Source organism: Canis aureus, chromosome 11 (genome assembly GCF_053574225.1).
Source record: "Canis aureus isolate CA01 chromosome 11, VMU_Caureus_v.1.0, whole genome shotgun sequence".
NCBI classification, from domain to species: Eukaryota; Metazoa; Chordata; class Mammalia; order Carnivora; family Canidae; genus Canis; species Canis aureus.
Window position 1 is genome coordinate 4,039,168 of NC_135621.1, and position 19,765 is coordinate 4,058,932.

The following is a 19,765-nucleotide window of genomic DNA, read 5'->3' on the forward strand; positions in this document are numbered from 1 at the left end:
ACGTTTCTCCCAATGTAACAAAATACCGTTAACAGGCAAACCCCGGATACTGAAGAGAACTCCCGTTTGCTCATACAGATATCTTTATTTGAAAAGTAAAAAAATCTCTGGCAAGTACAGCTCTCGGCATTTTGATTTTGCCCCTGGGGTATATATGGAAATAGCTTCAGTGATTGGTGGGTCAAATAGATTCTGGATATAGTGATCTTACTATTTATTTATTTATTTATTCATGAGAGATACAGAGAGAGAGAGAGGCAGAGACACAGGCAGAGGGAGAAGCAGGCTCCACGCAGGGAGCCGGACGTGGGACTCCATCCCAGGTCTCCAGGATCATGCCCTGGGCTGAAAGTGGCGCTAAACCACTGAGCCACCTGGGCTGCTCATGATCTTACAATTTAAAACAGACTCACATCCTTGTCCCATTATTAAATACTTTAAACTTAGTTATTTTCTTTTTCCTCTGACTGCTCTGGATTCACGCAACTGTAGTGCTTCTGCTGAGACTTTAAGCCCAAAGGTCACAAAAATTGAAAAGTAGGTAGTTAACATATTAGGTATATAACAACTAAGGAATGCAGGGATGAGGATGGAGAACATGCCGTGATTTGCAGACCTCCTTGTATCTAAGTAGCAATTATTAGGCAAAATTGGTAGATAAATTTTTTCCTGTTATTGGCACGATCAGCTGTCTTCTGTGGTCTCGTGATAGGCATGGAGCTTCTTGCCTTAGAAAAGCCCCTTTTCTTTCTTCATTTGGAGCTGCTTCCAGCCAGGCAGAGCAGCAAATTGCCCTCTTGTGATGCCAAACACAGAAATAAAATCCTGTTCAGAGAGGTAATTCTAAGAGAGAAGACAAAGTCTCTAGTTAGGAGGACAACATGGCACCCACCAATGCCAACAGAGGTGGGGAGGGGAGAGCCAAGAGAGTGAAGAGAGAAGAAGGATGAATTTTTCAGAGTCTGTAGTGGACTTAAATTATTCATTGGAGGGTTCTTGGGTTGTGGACTCCCATTTTGGCCTGAGCAGAAGCCAACTGGGTTTGCTGTTCTCAGGGTCCCACCCAGCACCAATTTTTTTGCCGGAAGAACAAGAACTGGGTTATATGTGATGAATTCTAGACATTAGGTTTTGGCTGAATGGAGAACTAAATCGAGTGCTGGTTTTCCTTGCCTCATGACCTTACCAACCATTTTTATCCAGACTTTTTTTTTTTAATTTATGAGAGTGTGCGAGCATGGCAGGGGCAGAGAGAGAGGGAGACAAGCAGGCTCCCTTATGGGGAGCCCAACATGGGGCTCGATCCCAGGAACCTGAGATCATGACCTGAGCAGAAACCAAGAGCCACTTAAGCCACTGAACCACCCAGGCGTCTCAATCCACACATTTTCAAATGCAAAATCAAGTGGATCTTGTTCAGAGCATAAAATTCTCCTAACATTTATTTATTGATGCTTACTGAATATTCTGAGTAAAATTCTTAAGAGATGGCCTCTGTTGTCAAGAAAGTTGCAGTCCAGATCCGTAAGAGCTGGCTAGATAAGACATGGTGGAAACCCCAGAGACCCTTCCCACATCAATTCCTTCAAGGGGAAAATAAGTGAATTCCTTCAACATCAAAGTGTTAAATCATTCAACCAAAATGTGAAGAGGGCCTCTATCTGCCAGGCACTCATTTTAGGTCCTGAAAGCAGAGAATGGTGGTGAGCAAGACAGAGAAGGTCCTTGCTCCTAAGCAGTGTTCGAGGGCGGTCAGGCGGGGCCTTCCCGGGGAGGTGGCTATTCTCAGGGAGACCCAACAGCGAGGGGGCGCTGGCCCTGTGATGACCTGAGAGAAGAAAGGTTTCTCAGGGGGGAAGTAGCAAGTGTGAAAGGTCAAAGGCTGGAAAGAGCGCTTTTGAGACCGAAAGGGAGCCCCTGGCTAGAGGCAGCAGAATGAAGAGGGCAGCGGGGTAGGAGATGGAGTCGGGTGAGCGTGGGCCAGGTTGTGAAGAGCCACGGCGGCCACAGAAAGGATTCTGGATTCTTCTGTTGCCTTGGGAAGCCATCTGAGGTGTTCTACACAACAGCGTTGTCTGTTATAAAAAAGCCTATTGATGGTTACTGGCGAGGGGGCAGTGGGGGATACTTGTAATAGTCCAGGATTGCTGGGCAGCGGAGGGACGGATGTGGGAGGAGGAGTCCTGGGCTTTTGTCTGGAGCTACTGGGAAGCTCAGAGGTCCGCTGAGGGGCCTACGGTGTCCCATCGCTGTCCTAGGCCGCGTACAGGTGCCTTGCTCATGGAGCGCGTCACTCTCCTGACAGTCCCTTTAGCCACTCACCTCCTTTTTGGCAGGGTTCACGTCCTCAGGCAGCTCCTGATTCTGGTTTTTCAGCAGAACTTCTATAGGGTAATACTTCAGCTCAGAATTCAGGGAGAGGGTTGCATTCCTCATGTCCTACGTAAGATAAGAATGTAGACAGGATAAAAGACCATTCGGGGTCTATGCAGTTGAAGTTCCGTGCGTATAATACTTAATATTTTGGCTTATAGCGTGGCACCCTTTGTGGTCATCTTTTAGAACAGTGGTCCCTAAAGCTGGCTGCGTGACAGCATCATCTGGGAATCTAAAATATTCAGATTTGGGGTCCTCCTTGGGAAAGCTGATTCATGAGTCCAGGGTAGATTCCTATGTAGCCAGTTTGGCTTCACGCTGTGCTGAAATCTCATTTAAATGCTGTGATCACATACTTTCTTTTGGCACTTGTATTTATTCTCTACATTTCCAGCCTTTAAATGACTTCAGATTGAAGTCACACTGTTTTTAAATGCGTTTTAAAGATACGACATCGCTATTAGCTCTGGAATTTTGAATATGTAGAGCACAGAGGGGAGGACTGCAGATGGTTTGGACACCCACTACCATGCACTCATCCTGATGTTAAAGAGCTGTTGGATTCCTGGCTGGAGGTTCCACTTCTTTTCACCCTTAAACTAGGGGTGATGGCCTGAGTTTTTATGGACTTCACTGTCAGAAACTGGTAAGCATGTCATTTGGGTTAGAAGCTTATTATTTATGAAAAATGCTGCCAGTCAACTTAATCTGTCCTAAATGATAGAATAATAAAATTAGTTTTTGGTTTTGTAGTTTTTGTTTGTTTTTTACCTTAAACAACAAACATTTATTTCTCGTAGTTCAAGATCAAGGTGTCTGCAAATCCTGGGTCTGGTGAGAGCCCGCTTCCTGGCCTGTGGATGGCTTTTTCCCATTGTGTCCTCACACGGCAGAGGGCGAGAGAGCAAACCCTTGTAGCTCTTCCTTTGAGGGCACTAATCCCATTCCTGAGGGTTCCACACTCATGACCTACTTGCCTCCTAATTCTATCACATTAGGGGCTAGGGGCTCAGTCTGTACTACTAAGCGATTCATAGGTCAAAACTCCCAATATTTATATTTAAAAATGTTTGTTTTTTTTTTTTTTTTAACCAGCAAGTCATTCTAGGTTCTAGAAGGCTGTAAAATGAGGAACTTGGCTTTCAGACCTGCTTTTCTATTGATTAAAACGATCTTAAATCAAAGTAGACCACTAGAGTGATGCTAAGAAGGGCATGATAGGGTTTCGCCCATTTGGTGTCTGGAGCATTTACGGTTGCCCCTCTGGCTTGCTTCTCCACAAGCAAACCCAACTCACGGCCGTGATTCTTGTGATTGCAGCAGCATCTCCCAGCTCTTCTTTTAATTGTTCGTATGATTTCCCTGCCTGAAACAAAGAGAAAACAGGACGAGGTGCTGCATAGGCAGGGAGGGACATCTCAGGGCTAACCTACCCTTGAGGACAGCAAAGAAGCCAGAGAATCGGAAGACACAGGGATAAGCAGGAATGAAAGTCCCTTCTTCTGGGCCCATGCCAGGCTGGACGGGACCGACACACGGTGTGGATTAGGAAACACCCTCAGATTAGTAAAAACCCTTTGCTGGTGTTCCCCAATCGGTGCGAGACCGAAGGAGACACAGCAGTTGACTAGGAGTCAGAAAACCCTGGCTCCTTCCTACGGGTCAAATGTGACTTTAGACCAATCCTCTCTCCTCTGAACTTCCTCATTTTTAACACGGGAAACGACGTTTGCCCCAGCCGTCAGGGTGGCTGTAAAGCTCAAAAAGGAGACCGTTTATCACTTCCCCACGCTGCTTGTGCCTGACCTGAGCCGTGAATTCTCTAACCGGACTTAGAGCCGTGGTGGGTGGAAAAGAGACGGAAAGTCAAAAGCGGGAGTGGAGAGGGGGCGAGGGAAACGTGGTCCCGGATTCACCCAGCCCCTGAGTCAGTACCCCCTTCCCACTGAGCTATTCGTGCTGAGCCGCTGGGCCGTAGGCAGGTCTCCCCCGTTCTCTGCACTTGTTCTTACACTCCACATATGAGGGTCCCAGGCCAAGAACCAGCCCGTGAAGATGGGAGGCTCAAAGCCCTGTTTTATGATCAGGATGGCTGTGTCAGCGTCCCGGCCACTGGGGTGAGTGTGCAGGTACTCCTGGGCCGTAGAGAGGGCTCTCTCCTTCTCCGTGGCGTTTGCCTCAGCCCCAATCCACAGGAACACCTGTCGCGGGAGAGATGCAGGATGAATGGGTTTGCATCTAGGACCGAGTCCTGTTCTTTCGCCCTCAGTGCATCACAGCCTCATGGCACTTACCTAGCCTCATCCATTCAGCAGAAAAGCTTTCCCAGACTGAGCTGGGTATTTGTGATTTTTTTTTAAAGATTTTATTTATTCATGAGAGAGAGAGGCAGAGACACAGGCAGAGGGAGAGGCAGGCTCCCTGCTGGGAGCCCGACGTGGGACTCGATCCCTGGACTCCAGGATCACACCTGGGCTGAAGGCAGAAGCTCAACCGCTGAGCCACCCAGGGGTCCCGGTATTTGTGATTTTAATTACACCTGTATCTCCTAAATCTACATTTCTAGTCCTGAGAGCTCGCTGAACTTCAGCTTCCTGAACCCAACTTCTTGCAGGATGTCCCCTCGCGGCTGCCTCTAGGAACCTCACATAGAACATCTCCCCAGCGTAGCTCTGCTTTTCTGGACTATGTCTGTCTCCGTTCTTGGTGAATGGCATCCCCCTGGTCACCTAGGGCAGTGCCTGGCAGTCCCTATATGCACCTGTATCCAGCGAGTGAGCAAGGCCGCCGTCTGCCTCCTGTGCACCCCCCCGCCCCCCTCCCCTGTGCAGCCCCTGCTGACTCTTACTGGACGGTTACGATGCTCCCCTGACTGGCCTCCCAGCACACATTCTCTGTCCTTTCCCCCCATCCCTCCTGTCTTACACTTTGCCAAGTAATCCATTGAAAGCACAGTGACCATGTCACTAATCTGCTTCAATTCCAGTAGCTTTCCAGGATAAAATTCAAACTTGGCAAGGTAGGTAAGGCCCATTCCTACTTCTTAGCTTCGTCTCTAACTCCTTTACTATCTCATGGTCTCATGATGCTGCGGGTAGTTCCCTGTATACTAGACTACTATTCCATGCCTTGCATTTTACTGGTGCTGTTTCCTTTGCCCAGGATGCTCTCCCTACCTGAGTAATGCCCACTGATCCCGAGATTCAGCCTGGGAGCCATCTCCTCCAGGAAGTCTTCTCTGAACCCCCAGATGGTGTTGGGTGCTCCTAATTTGTGCCCCCATGGCCCCATAGCTCCATCATAGTAAAATGGTGTTTCTATGTCCAGCTCCACCTTTAGCCTGTAAACTCTGCGATCAAGGGCCCCTCACCTGGGTGACACTGCACCTAGCACACTGACTGGCACAGAGGAAGTGCTGAGTATGTTTTCTAAGCTGAAGAAAAAAGGCTGTTGGGGAGGGGCTGCCTTGAAGATATCCCCTTTACAGCCCTGTATTCCCTATGAGGCCTGCATCTGAGTGTGGAGCCTGCTGCTGTCGATCCTAGGAAAAAAACGTGTGGGATGATACGATGGACTGCTTTTCCCAAGGCAAGATGGGGAACTTCCCAAGGTGGTCACTTTTAAACGACACCTGTTCTCTCCATCCCTGGTGAAAAGTGGGGTTACCACGGACGGGTGTTTGGTTGACTTGGGGATGGGCCAGGGCTACATTTGGCAGGGGCAGACGGGGGGTGTCTTTGTCTCTTTGTCACTTGTTCAAGCTCTCTGGCTGTGTCTTACCTGGTCCCAGGTATCCAGAAGCATCACATCACCTGGGTTCAGGTCATCCTGGGTGAAGTCTGTGATCTCAGTGACGAGGAAGCGCCCAGTCTTATTGGAACATTCAAAGAGACGAGGCTCCACATCCAGGATTTCCTGCTGTAGTCTGCAATACAGTCTATTTAGAGGAACTGAGCTACTTAGAAATCATGTTTTTTTGTTAAGTTTAAATTCTAGTTAGTTGACATATAGTTTGATATTGGTTTCAGGAGTAGAGTTCAGTGGTTCATGAAGAAACCACGATTTTATTTTATTTTATTATTTTATTTTATTTATTTTATTATTTATTATTATTTTATTTATTTTTTTATTAAAAAAAAGAAACCACGTTTTTAAAACTGAAAGGCAAAAAAATAAATAAATAAATAAAAATAAAATAAAACTGAAAGGCATCTCAGACTTGCACAGTTCACAAGACTGGGCGGCAGGGGGAGCCCGGAGGGGCCTTCGTGTCCCATACCTTTTGTCGTTGGCATAGGCAGTCTTCCCTCCCAGCAGGTCCCAGAACTCAGCCGGCTCCTGGCCCTCGGCCACCGTGTCCTCGGTGCCCTCGCAGAGAAAGCTGGCCAGCTCCTTAGCCATTGCCCGCTCATCCCCACTGGACCCCTGAGAGCGGGGTGAGGAGAGCACAAGCGTCAGTTGGAACTGTAGCACCTACTTTTGATTTTTTTTTAATTTTTTATTTATTTATGATAGTCACAGAGAGAGAGCGAGACAGGCAGAGACATAGGTGGAGGGAGAAGCAGGCTCCATGCACCGGGAGCCCGACGTGGGACTCGATCCCCGGTCTCCAGGATCGCGCCCTGGGCCAAAGGCAGGCGCTAAACCGCTGCGCCACCCAGGGATCCCTGATTTTTTTTTTTTAAGAGAAAAAATGTAAATGTATTCTTTCAATTACATTCGAGAAAATCCACTTTTTGGGTTCTACGAGTCTTGACAAACACGTAGAATCACATTACCATCATCAAAATGAAGACACAGAGCATTGCCTGGGCCCTGCAGAACATTCCCTGGGGCTACCCCGCTGTGGCCAGACCCTCCCCAAATCCTTCACCTCTGGCAACCGCCACCGTGTTCTCTGTCACTACAGCTTTGCCTTTTCCAGCATGTTATAAATGGAGTCACGTACATACAGCCTTTGCCACTGACTGCCTCCACTTGGCACAGTCCCTGGGATTCAACCTTGCTGTGAGGATCAACAGCTTTTCTTCTCTGTGCACTGAGTAGCATCCTACTGTATGAATATACCGCTGCCTTTTCAGTCATCAGTTGAATTGGTTCCCATTTTTGGTGATTATGAAAAAAGGTGCTGTCTGTATTTGTGTCAAGGTAGTTTTTTATCTCACATGGCGTGGGATTGCTGCCTCACAGGTGTGTGCTCTATAAGGAAACCGTCCAATCGTTTCCCAAAGTCTGTATTTGCGTCCCCACCAGCAATGAGCGCGAGTTCCTGTTGTTCTGCATACAGTAGGATGCAACTGATACTGCCAATTTTTTTTAGCCCTTCTGCGAGGCTTGTGGGGGCATTTCTGGTTTTCACCTGCATTGCCCTGAGGACTGTGGTACTGAGCACTTTTCCTGTTCAGTTCTCCTTTGTAAAAACGGTTTTAGGGCTTTTTAACGTAGAGGCCTCTGAATTGACAAAATCATATTTTTAGTGCTTGTGTTTGAGGTTGAAGCCTGTCCTATGCAATCCACCAGGCTGTAAAGATCGACTTATCTGGCCTCCATCTGTGTGGTTTATGGAGTCTCTTGGGTGTGGGCAATGGTGTCAGTGGGTTTCTAATTGTGGGGAACACCAGCAGTTCCTTTGAAGATCCTTTAGGAAAAGGCTCATCTTTATGAGGACTGCTCCAGCCTACGTTTTAGTGGCTTTGCCCTTGCTGACAGGCAGGTGGGCACAGGGCTGGGCTCCAAGGGGCTGGTGTGACCGCCAGGCCCAGCTGTCTTACCTTGCCGTACCACAGGTAGTGCTCTCCCTGGGTCCGCAGCAGAAAGACATCATTAGAGTTTAGGGAGGAGGCATAGGCTGGAACCTCCACCGCTTTGGTGTTAGATTTGTCGTTTCCTTGAATCTGGAAGAGTCTTACTGGAGGATCGGGCTCAGCATTTCCCGTTCTGGAAGTCCCACCCTAGCGAGAAGGAGAAAAGCTGAATCTGGTTCTAAGGAGCACCAGGTGAACAGAGCTCCGGCTAAGCCACTGGAGAGATTATGGAGGAATTTAACGCTGCTTCTGCCCTTGAGGAACTTCCATGCCAACCGGGAGAGGTGAGGTAAGCTGGAAGTATGGCACCAATAATATCAGCTCTCATTCTGAGACTTTTATTTTATGCTAGACTCTGTGGTGGGTGCCTTGCCTATTGAGCCTCAGAATAACTGTGAAATAGGTATTTATTTATTTTTATTTTTATTTTTAAAAAATATTTTATTTGTTTATTCATGACACACACACACACACACACACACTCACAGAGGCAGAGGGAGGAGCAGGCTCCATGCAGGGAGCCAACGTGGGACTTGATCCCTGGTCTCCAGGATCACGCCCCGGGCTGAAGGCGGCGCTAAACCGCTGAGCCACCTGGGCTGCCCTATTTATTTATTTTTAAAGAGTTATTTATTTGAGAGAGACAGTATGTGATGTGTGCACATGAGCACATGAACGGGAGGAGGGGGCAGAGAGAAAGGGAATCACAAGCAGACTCCCTGCTGAGTGCGGAGCCTGATTGGGCGGGCGGGGGCGGGGGGCGCTCAATCTCACAACCCCGAGATCATGACCTGGGCTGAAATCAGGAGCTGGACACTTAACTGAGCCACCCGGGTGCTCCTGAAATAGGTATTTATTATCCTGCAGTAGAGATGGGAAAACTGAGCCTAAGCAACCCGGTTAACAGGTGGCAAGGCTAGGACTTGACCGCAGGCTTGTGTGATGTCAAGCATACGACATTAAACATTCCTGCTAGTGCTTCAGCCCGGGCATCACAGGAGAAGTGGGACTTGGATTCGGAGCAGCACGTCCGGGGGGTCGGGGGGCATGATGCGGCCCACGTGAGGTCTAATGAGGAGACCTACCTCACTAGAGTGCGGTAAGTTAGGGCTCTGAGGGTAACACACCCGCAGAGGTACTATGGGTCAGGTTAGGAAAGGACCTTGAAGGCTCATTGGGCAGTGGTTTGGTCTTGCCCTGAGGCAGCTGGGGTGCATTAGAACGTCTAGATTAAGCTGCGTCTCCCCCAAGGCCTGGTCTCCATCCCTCCCCACTAGATGGGGGCCTCCTGTTGCCTTATTCGTCTGAGTGATCCCACTCATGGTGTCATTTTGTGTGAGGGTTCTCACCTCAAAGATCACCAGCCTCCCTTTGAAGATGGCCATGAAGTGGCGTGGCTCCTTCCCCATGGTAACGCGGACCTGTACGGGCGCCCCGTCAAATTGCCGATCCACCTCCACCGCCTGGTAGGCCGAGGCCGCTAGCTCATCCTTGGAGGCGTGGCGGCCCTGCAGGGGTTACAGGGGAGGGATGGTCCCTGCTACCCCTTGCCCCCACTCTGTGGCCGGAGGAGGCGTCAAGATCCAAAGCTAAGAGCCTGCTTCAGGCCTACCTGCCAGATGTACAAGATGTAATGTGGCTTCCCGCTCATCTCATATGTGTACAGAACCAGGTAGCAGTCTCCCCCGTAAAAGAAGCCGTACCACTGACGCTCCACGGGGACCAGCTCCAGGTTCTCAATTCTCCAGACCTAGACACAGAAGGAGACACAGTTTCCCAGAGATGGGGTTCCAGCTGCCTGAAGGGCCACGCTTAGCAGAGAATCCAGGTGGGTAAGGCACCAACAGCCACCCCAAGTACACCCTCCTTCTCTGGCTCTCGCCCAGCGGGTGGGGGCTTATCCTATTTGCATGATTTGAATCCTGAGAAGAACTGGATCATTCCTGCTCAGGTGCATCCCCATCAGGGCTCTGAGCTGATTTGAATATATCTGCCCGGTGAGCTATTGATAGCACACGAGGGTAGCAGCCTTCCACTTCCCCGAGGGAAGGTGGGACCGCTTTGCACACTGCGGACACCTCTAAGGGACTACTGCTGAGGTCGCCAGCGGGGGACGGAAAGCCGAGCAGACCAGAGTCCCCGGCTCCCTCTTCTCCAGCGGAACAGCTGGGAGAGCCGGGGCTGCGGGCCTGGGGTGTGAATCACTGACCTACCTCAACCTTTCCATTGCCATCATCCACCATTCTTTCCTGGGCAGCTACCTCTGGCTTGCTGTGCAGCACAGTCACGTCAAATTTATCCTGGAAAACTTTAGCTGCAGGGAAGGGGTTGGGAGAAGCCAAGTGAGTGGAAAGCATCCGTGGCTGCCCTTCTAGAGCCCCAGCAGCGGGAAGGCGGAAGGCGGTCTGGGGAGCAGCCTCACCGATCTTGCCAGCACCAAACGTCTTCCCCAGGCCCACGGCCTGGTCCTTCACGGACCACTTCTGGAACAATTGCTTGAACATGGCCGACTCAGCACCGTCGTTGATGGTCTCCACGTTGGTGCTGCCAGGGTAGCCCTTCATCTGGATGAAGCTCTGCAGACCCCCCCGCCCCCCAAGGCAGGTCAGTGGGGGCGGGCGCCGGGTGCTCTGCCCACCTGGTGACTCACCCCTTGAAGCCGGGGGGGGGGGGGGGGGGGGTGGGGGGGTGGGGGGGGTGGGGGGGGGTGTTGCTCCCTTCTGAAGTCAGAGTCAAATGCCAACTCGCTGACGTCTAGGGACCCAGTTACCTGCCTCAAGCTAAGGACTGAGGGGCCATTTTCGCATCTCTTGGTTGGCCTGTCATGATTTTGACTACTTTTCTCGTGTTTTTGCAAGATCCTCTCTACTGTGTTCCTGCAGCATGCACGTACCCCACTGATTTCGTGTCCCGTTTTGCTTTGTAAGCGCATCCCCCTGGGTTCGTCTACACGGGTCTGGAAGACATCGTAAGATCCCGGAGGACAGGGCCGTGGACCGTGCTATCCCCTCCCATAGCAGCAGCCGTGTTTACTGAGCAGGTGTAGGGGCCAGATGTTGTTCTAAGCACCTTACGAATGTTCCCGAATCCTCAGAACCACCCCAGGAGATGTATGTTAACCCCGGATTCACTCCCAGGTCGTCTGACTCAAGCCGAGTGTGTAACTGTGATGCCAGGAGCTCGAGCACCCCGTCTGGCTCTCTGGACACCTCTGAAGCGCTGCGGATGGGCCGTTTGGGACAGGGTGGTGCCGGGCCTGGGGCTCCTACCAGGGCTTTCGACATGGCCATCTGCTTCTCGGTCTTTGTGGCTCCTCTTCCTTTCCACACATAGATCTTGGTTCCGCTCTGGTCTAAGATGTAGCAGTCCTGAAGCAGCCAGGGACAGAAGTGGTTACTGGCGCTTGGCACCCTCAGGAAGGTCCCAGAAGCCAGGTCTGGCCCCGGAAGGCCCGCCCTGCCAAGCTCCACTCACGTCATGGTTCAGGAGGTCCTGCACCAGTGGCCTTGCTGCTACCTCGGTGACCGCCAGCTGCCCAGCAGCGTCTGAGACACTGGAAAAGGGGAGGAATTAGCCTGGGCCTGGTCTTCTACAAAGCGTCTTGTAGTCCTTTGGCTATTTTGCCTGCTTTGTTTTCGGGTGGCGCCTCTGGGTAACGTTTGACCTCCTCGGGCAGGTGCAGCTTGAATGCAGACAGGAATGCAGTGGCCTGTGTTCTCGAGAGGGGACTTCGATGCGCCTGTCTCCCGAACACCATCTCCTCCACTTCCCCAGGTGGGTATGGACCCAGGTAAAGGAAGGGTCTCCTCAAGAGACCGGGGAGGGCTGCTGACAAGGAGGGACTGTAGCTGCCCCCCTTGAGCGGGGAACACCGAGCTCCTTCTAAAAGCCGCATTTGAAAAGGGTTAAAAGAAAGCCAGACGCCTGTCTGTACCCAAACCAGGAGGCAGGCACAGGTGCTTGGTTTTCTAGGGGACAGCATCCCCCTGCCCCAGCTTCCAAGCAGCAGCCAGGTTTAGTTACTCACTGATACAGCACGATGCTTGAATTCTGCTGCTGATCTATGAGCTCATCGGGCACGGCTGGCTTGATGATGGAGCGCCGGCCGAGGGTGTCCTGCAGGACCTTCACCAGCTCCGGACTTGCTGCCTCCTTGTCCCCCTCGATCACGCCGATTTCAGCACGGCCTCCTCGCTCCCTGTCCCGAATGTCCTTTGCCAGAAGCATGGCCTGTCAAGAAGCCCAAGGAGGCACTCGGTCCCTGCTGGGCCCCAGACACAGGAGTTGTTCTGGGGCTTAGGACCCCAGGGTGAGGGATGCCTGGGTGGCTCAGCGGTTGAGCATCTGCCTTTGGCTCAGGGCGTGATCCTGGAGTCCTGGGATCGAGTCCCGCATAAGGCTTCCTGCACAGAGCCTGCTTCTCCCTCTGCCTGCGTCTCTGCCTCTCTCCCTGTGTCTCTCATGAATAAATAAATAAAATCTTAAAAACAAACAAAACCCCCGGGGTGAGCCACAGACTTATGCACTTTGCCTGTCCCCGAAACAGATTCCACTCAGAGGCAGGGGTCTGTCTCCGCAGCTCCCGGAAGACCCCGTGGGGAGGGAAGAAGACACAACAGGCAACTGAGAGAGCACAAGCCCCGCCACCAGGCAACCAGGCGACCAGGCCCGAGGTGGAGGGGAAGGTGACGAGCCTGGGAAGAGCCACACCTTCAGGCGCTCTCTGCTGTTGCTCTCTGGGCCATTCCACTGGATGATGACCTTCCCAAGGTCCAGCAAGAAGACGTCACCCCGGTTAAAGCTGTCCCAGCTCACCTCCACCTGCAGGGGAGAAGCAGGCGTTGGTTGGGGGGGACTCCTCGGGTGCCAGGGCCGGAGCCCCGGGCCCAGCAGACAGTGGGCGGGACTTACCTCGGTGGCCCTGATGTGGCTTTTCCCCTTGACGTGTAACAGCCGCCTCACGTTATAGGTGTTGGTCTCCATGTGCTTCATCCCAGAGGCCACGCCCCCCTTCTTGTAGCTGAGGGGACATGCAAAGGGCACCCAGTTACGGATGGGCTAGGCCCGGGTGACCCTTGGCAATTAGGCAGGTGCAGCCCCTGCCCGTAGGGGCGACGGCGGGAAAGGAGGCCCACGGAGGTGGCGGTGACGGAGTGGTCAGGGCCGTCCTCGCTGAAGGAGGGACTGTCAAGCTGACATATGAAGAGGACTAGGAACCGACAAACAGACGACGGGGGTTCCAGAGGGTGCAGCAGCGTGGAGGGCCCCATAGCACAAGCTTGTCTTGTCCCAGCAACTGTCTGGAGATCAGCGTGTGACAAGGAGAGGGGCATGAGTGGGGCAGCAGCAGAAGCATTCGTGACATGGTGGCCGTGAGAGCAGCCCCCTGGGAATCGGCCCTGCGCCCCTGGAGTTTACCCCAACCCCGCCTCCATCCCAGGTGTCCTGCACTGAAGGACATGCGAAGCCTGTGGGGCTCTGTGCCCGGCGGGTCCTCGGTCAGGGCCAGTGCCACCATGCAGGGCGCTAGCCTGGGACCAGCCTGGGAGTCCCGGGCTCACTGGGCTTCTCTCTTGGTTTCCGATCTCAAGTGCAAAGCCTCGAGGCAATTAGACTCCTCAGTTCCCGGGACGCCACCACCCCGGCCTTTCAGGCCCCCTGTCCTGTTCGCAGGTTCGCGGGCACCTTCGCGGGTGCGTGCCCGCCCTCGGCCTCCGCTCCGCACGCAGCCCTGCCAGCAGCCGGACAGCTGTCTTTTATTTTCATTCTGCTAAATGTGTCCCGTTGTTTTGCGGGCATGTATTTAAAAACAAAACAAAAAATCCCCCAAAGACAGAAACTGGCATTGTCATGTGTTTCAAGTCCGTCCCTCACTTTGTTCGCCAAGTACCCATGTTTTAAAGACCTGTCCACAGGGCACCCGTGTCTGGTCCCCTGCGTGCGGCTGCTGCCCATACTCATGGCAGTATTTTTTCCTGTCCCCTGTCCCGGCGATGGGCACTCACGTTGCCTACAGCTTCGCGCCACCACTCGTGACGCTGCTGTGAACTCTGCTTCATGCGCCCTCGCGGACCTGGGTGCACGGGGAGCCCTTGAGTTGCACACCCAGGGGTGGGATCTGCCTCAGTGGCAGCAGGCTGCTCCTCAGGCTGCGCACTGTCCTCGCTGCCCCCAGTGGGGCACCGGGCTGTTTCCCCGAAGCCTTGCCACGGCGCCTCCACCCAGCTCTCTAATCCGCCCTACTCTGATAGCAGGTGCCAAAGCCTTTTTGTGTGGTTTTTTTTTTTTGGGTTTGTATTTCCCTGGCTCTTCCTATACTTGGCCCTCGTGCTTTCCTGTTTGGCAGCCTGCCATCCGGGCCCTGGCTCCGGTGCCACTACTCACATGATGCCCTGCTTGAAGTAGCCGTGGAAGGTGTCAGACTCGTGGTACTGGACCTCGCGGTGCTGCACGGGGCTGCCCCCCAGGTAGTCATCGAGCTGCGTGCTGTAGATGGCCGCGCACGTCTGCTCATCCTGGGAGGAGTCCTTGCCGATCCAGAAGTGGATGTCCTGGGACAGGAGACTGCCCGCTCTCCGTGTCTGGGCGTCCAGGGAGACGGGGTCAGGGGCCGGCTCAGCCCCGGGCGCCGGCCCTCGCCGCGGGAAGAACACAGGCTGCCGGGCCGGGTGGGCGGCCTGGGCCTCTCGCTGCGCAGCGCCCCTGGGCAGCCCTCACGGTCCTCCCACGTTCGGGGACGCCGACAGCTTGCAGCCATCCAGCTGCGTGAGCCCGGGGAGGGCCTTTCCCAAGCTGGGCTGCGGCCTTACCGTGCTCCCGCCGCCCTGATCCGTGGCCAGTGTCTCCTCAGCTAGGACGAGCCCTGGAGGCCGGCCTGGTATTTATCTGGCCTTCCTCCACAGCACTTTACTGTTCTTTCTTTCTTTCTTTTTTTTTTTTTTTTTTTTTAAAGATTTTATTTATTTATTCATGAGAAACACACACAGAGGCAGAGACACAGGCAGGGGGAGGAAAAGCAGGCTACACATGGGGAGCCTGATGCAGGCCTCGATCCCCGGACCCTCGGATCACACCCCAGGCCGGAGGCAGACACTCAATAGTGGGGCCACCCGGGGGGCCCCCTCCATGGCACTTTAATGTGGGGTCTGGGCCCCGGGAGGGGGAAATGCTGCTTGCAGGCTACGCTGAGGTTCAGGCTGAGGCCCATCCCCTAAGAGTGGCCTCTGAGAGTCAGACCGAGGCCTGCTCTGTTCCACACCGAGGAAGAACCCAGGGGCCGGCGGCTCCCAGGGCAGGGGCTGGTGCTCCCGGGGGCTTGGTGCTCACCGAGAGGATGACGTAGCAGTCCCCCTCGTAGAAGTTCCCGTGGGCGCTCAGGGGTACCAGCGCCAGCTCCAGTTTCTGGAAGGACAAGGGGGGTGCAGCGTCCGCATTCCAGTCCCCACCTGCCAGCCTCCCTGTCGTCTCCATCGTCTGGCTCAGGGGGCGGGGACAGGTGGGCTGGGGTCCCCAGGGACCCACAGGGTGGCTGGCCACAGGATTAGCGGGGCCACCCCTCCGGCTTCCGCCGAGCTCTGTCGCACAGTGCCCTGTCCTCACCCTGGTGGCCCCCCACCTGCTGGCCTCACCTCCCGCAGCCGAGCCTCCAGCACTGCGCTGCGCCCTGACCTGGGGGCGCTGGGGGCTGCGACACGTGGGGGGGGCAGTGTGTGGGGCTCTGCGCCTGGACTCGGGTGCAGGGGGGAGCTTGAGGTGTCACCTGCACATGCGGCTTGTCCCAGGAGAGCCAGTCACATGGCCTGATATGGATTTTCATCACTCTCTCCAAGGGACCTAAACCTGCAGTCACACCTGTGTATATTCTACGTACAGTGTGTGTGTTACATGTAAAAATGTTAAATATACCACACATGTAGCTGGTATATGTGACTTAGTACCTATTTCTAAATAAACAGGGAGCCTTAAGGGTTTCCTGAAGCCGACTCTCCCTGGGCCTCAGCAGGAGAAGCGGATGCTGGCAGGGGCTCCTTCCAGGGGAAGCGGATGCTGGCAGGGGACTGGGGGAGCCCCAGGGGCTCTGGCCGGAGGGGAGGGGGGCGCGGTGCCCCATCTCCGCGGTAACCCTGCCCCTCCCACTGCAGGGGTCCAACTGCCCTGCGGGAGAAGGTTCCCTCTTCTGACAGAAACGGCCAGGGTCCTCGGTCTGGGGGGGGTGGGGGGGGTGGGGGGGTGGGGGGGGGCCCACCCATTTCTCCAGGGCATTCCCTGCAAGTGCAGACTCACTGAGCAGATGGCAGGCTAAAGGGCAAGCTGACTTTCGCTTGGAGCCCCGCTCTCCAGGCTGAAAGCCTTTCCTCCACCTGCCACCACCTGCTTCGGGTACCCAGACAGGGTCAAGGGTAGGAGAAGGTGACCCCGATGCCGCCCCTGGCGGTTCCCAAAGGCAGGAGACTGAAGGCGTGCAGGGGTGACCGGGTGACCAGCGCCGGCCGGCCCGAGTGCGGAGGGGGCCGCCCCAGCCAGCTCACCTCTATCCTCCAGGTGATGAGCCCAGGGTCGTTGCCCACAGCCCTGAAGGCGCTGCTCAGAGACATGGCGCTCGCGTTCCTGGGCCTGCAACACCGACACAGCCAGGGAGGTGACGCCGGTGGCGGCCGGCATCCCTGCGGCTTTCCCCTAAGTCCTGTCCTATCTCCTGTGGGCCACCCTGCAGCATCCTCGGGGCGCCTGCACGGCTCCGCAGCGACGGGGCAATGACCTGCCCAGGTTCCCACGTGCGCCCGAGGGTCAGGAGCCCTGGTGGCAGCCCGGTCACCTGCTAAGGGCTGGTAAATGCGGCAGGCCCTGGCGGGATCACTTTGTCATCGGATTCTATGAACTGAGTACATTTTCATCTCACATCGTAGGCGGGTTGAGGCTTGAGAGGTTCAGTAACCTGCCCGGCGTCACGCACGGCAGCCAAATCCATGTCTGGCCCTACACCCTGCGCTTTGGGTTCGCTGAGGTCCTGCCGCCCTTCCTACGCTGAGCTGAGGCCCGAACGTTCCCAAGTGTGACACATCCCCAAGTGTCATACACAAGTGTGACTGCGGCCTTCTCTGTCATCCGTCGGCTCTGCCCAGAGCCCTCACTTGCCAGGTCCTCTGCTCGGTCAGCGTGTCGACTTCTCCTCTGGGCTTTGCCTTTCCAGACTTTTCCCTTTCAGGTAAGCTATCCTATACTCAAACAGCCCATCTTGCGTTTGTCCCCCGACTGCGGAGTTGGGGGTGCCAGGGGAAGGGCTGGGTGTCCCCCCACCCAGGCCCTCCCTGTCCCCTCCCACGGCCACCCACAGGGCGGGGTGGGAGGAGGAGGAAGCCGTGAGGTGAGGGCCAAGGGGGTACCGTCTGGATTCAAGGCACCTCTTGGATTATCGGTGTTTACACACACCCGAGCTCACCTGGGGCCTCGTATATACGTGAAATGCCCGCCTGGTTCTTGCTCTCAAGGAGCTTGCATTCGGATAATACCTATAACTGATGAATGCTCTCAAGAGGCAAAGGAAAAAAGATGGATTTGCATAAAGAAAAACAAACAAACCCAAAAGCACAACCCACCCAGAAAGGCCGTGTGGGGCATCTCGCTCTCGTTGAGGAGCGTGTCTGGCCCTTCCACCCTCGGTGGATGAAGCCAGGTTTGGAGAGTTTGTGCCATTATCTAACATGGGCTTTGGCAAAACAAAAACCCAGACTCCCTTTGTGTACTGCTGTAGCAAGACCAAAGCAGGGCGGCCACTCGGAGCAGCCAGTGTTTGAGGATTTAATTTGCTGACTCCTGCTGCCCCACCCGCCTGCCCTGTGCTGCCAGGAAATATTTGTTCAGGTTTTTTTTCAGACCCTAGATTTCATTCACTGAAGGCAAATGCCGTGACCCAAGGAGGGGAAGGGGATGAGGGCCAATGAATTCATTTCTTGAAAACTGAAAAGTTTCAACCTGGTAAAAGCAAACCAACTGGCATTACCTCGGGCCATGACTCTCAGAGGCCAAAAGCCGTCCTATTTCCCAGCAGGGACTTAGCGATCGATGGGGAAGGAGCTCCGGGGCCAGGGCCCACCAACCAAGGAGAGGACACGCTCAAAGCAGGGACTTCCTGCCACACTGGAGCACCCAGAAAATGACTGCGTTTGTGACACTGAAGTCCCCCAAAGCTCAGCTTCATTGTCCCTCTTCCCCAAGTCTGTTAATTCGGCACCGGCACCGCAGAAACCGCACCGCAGGGTGGGATGCGGGTTTGAAACCCCAGGCAAGCAGCCAGTGGCCCTTCACTCTTCCAGAGAGCCCCGTGAGTGGACTCCAAGCCCAGGCCCCTTCTGACCCGTGCCTTGCCCCAAACTCCATCTTTCTGAGGTAGGTGGATGAGGCAGTCTCCTTATTTCCCAGCTTTTGAAAAGGTGCCCTATCTGTTCAGTGGTTTCTAAAAAAGGGCTTTCACTGCTCAGCGGGACGTTTGCACAACTGGTTACAAACTCCTGGTTGAATCTTTTAAAAGCCTCATGCAAGAAGACAAAGGCACAGAAATTTCAATCTGCTCTTCCTTCCGAGTTCAGTAGGATTGCTCTAGTGATGTGCACCCACGCACCAGGCCGACCTTACCTTGCCTGCTCTCCGGCCGGGCTCCCACCGGGTTTCCAGGCGGTATCCAGAGAACCACTCCGGGGCGGGAGGCGCCAGCTCCTGCTGCCTTAGCTTAGCAATGGCTGCACAGACTCCGGGTTATATTTGCTTGTGTTTGCATCTTAACCTAATTTTCCCAGTGCTGGCCAATCACGGCCAACCTAGCCCTGGGCTTGACTTATTCAAACCAGAGGGGAAGCTTTATCTGTTCCTATTCAAAACAGCAGAAACAAGAAGAGCAGACTTTTAAAGGCCTCCCTTTTCTTTTGATTCCAGTTCCACACCCTGATCTAATTGATTTTTTTAAAAGTGCATAGCCCATCAATAATGCAGGGAAAGAGGGTGGGAGGATATGAAATTTGCCATATTGTAGATATGGATGCATTATGCTGATGACAGGAGGCAGGGGCCGGAGCTGCCCCTGAGTGCCTGGGCTGGCAAGTGCCTCCCTGAGAAGCTTCTGGGTATTTCTCAGAGGCAGAGAGGTCTAGGGGAGGGGCCAGGATGTGTTATATTAGGTCATCCTGTTTTGCTCTTTAGGGCTTCCCTTGGGGTCCATACAACAGTCCAACCAGAATCTGAGTGCCTACTATGTGCCAAGAACCATGGATTCTAGGTTCCGGGGATCCCAGTCTGGGAGAAGCAGTAAGGGGCACAGAAGACTCCTACTCCCTCGGGGCTCCTGGTTCATTCCCAGAAGTCAATGGGACACCAAGCGTATGCTTATCAAGCACCTGGACGGCAACGGAGCTGCTTCCACACGGGGGGCCAGAACAGAACTCATGTAGTGCAACTTCTGTAACCTTGAGCGGAAGCCGAGCCGAGTCCGCAGCTGGCCTCCCGGCCGGAGCAACGGCCTGCCCAGCCTGGGTGCGCAGCTCTGCCGTGACACAAGGGGTTGGATGCACGGGAAGAAGAGTGTGCCGGTGACT

The 19,765-nt window shown here is 54.1% G+C and overlaps 1 protein-coding gene across 6 annotated transcripts; it reads right to left on the reverse strand.

Moving 5' to 3' along the window:
- Positions 1 to 65: 65 nt before the first annotated feature.
- On the reverse strand, positions 66 to 19,739 carry AVIL (advillin). Of its 6 annotated transcripts, none has more exons than XM_077913584.1 (22): positions 19,568 to 19,739; positions 17,620 to 19,044; positions 16,709 to 16,793; positions 15,507 to 15,581; positions 14,565 to 14,761; positions 13,092 to 13,200; positions 12,891 to 13,001; positions 12,208 to 12,410; positions 11,655 to 11,733; positions 11,450 to 11,548; positions 11,074 to 11,136; positions 10,603 to 10,756; positions 10,394 to 10,494; positions 9,793 to 9,930; positions 9,530 to 9,688; positions 8,148 to 8,327; positions 6,656 to 6,801; positions 6,157 to 6,313; positions 4,389 to 4,577; positions 3,674 to 3,742; positions 2,323 to 2,439; positions 66 to 843 (listed from the first exon to the last, which is right to left on the reverse strand). In XM_077913584.1, the coding sequence occupies exons 3-22, from the start codon at positions 16,772 to 16,774 to the stop codon at positions 730 to 732; spliced, it is 2,526 nt and encodes an 841-aa protein (XP_077769710.1). In that variant the 5' UTR covers positions 16,775 to 16,793; positions 17,620 to 19,044; positions 19,568 to 19,739; the 3' UTR covers positions 66 to 729. The 6 variants fall into 6 exon arrangements, with proteins under 6 accessions (XP_077769710.1, XP_077769707.1, XP_077769708.1 ...); XM_077913581.1 differs by having other exon boundaries at positions 17,620 to 17,707; positions 18,813 to 19,654; XM_077913582.1 differs by having other exon boundaries at positions 18,813 to 19,654.
- Positions 19,740 to 19,765: the final 26 nt, after the last annotated feature.

Excerpts from the sequence above, each read along its gene's own strand:
- AVIL (XM_077913584.1), bottom strand. The coding sequence starts at position 16,774 with ATGTCTCTGAGCAGCGCCTTCAGGGCTGTGGGCAACGACCCTGGGCTC. Across the intron at positions 11,137-11,449 it reads TGGCCATGTCGAAAGCCCTG|ACCCGTGTAGACGAACCCAG; the intron begins GTAGGAGCCCCA and ends GATGTCTTCCAG. Across the intron at positions 4,578-6,156 it reads TTCTGGATACCTGGGACCAG|GTGTTCCTGTGGATTGGGGC; the intron begins GTAAGACACAGC and ends CTCCCGCGACAG.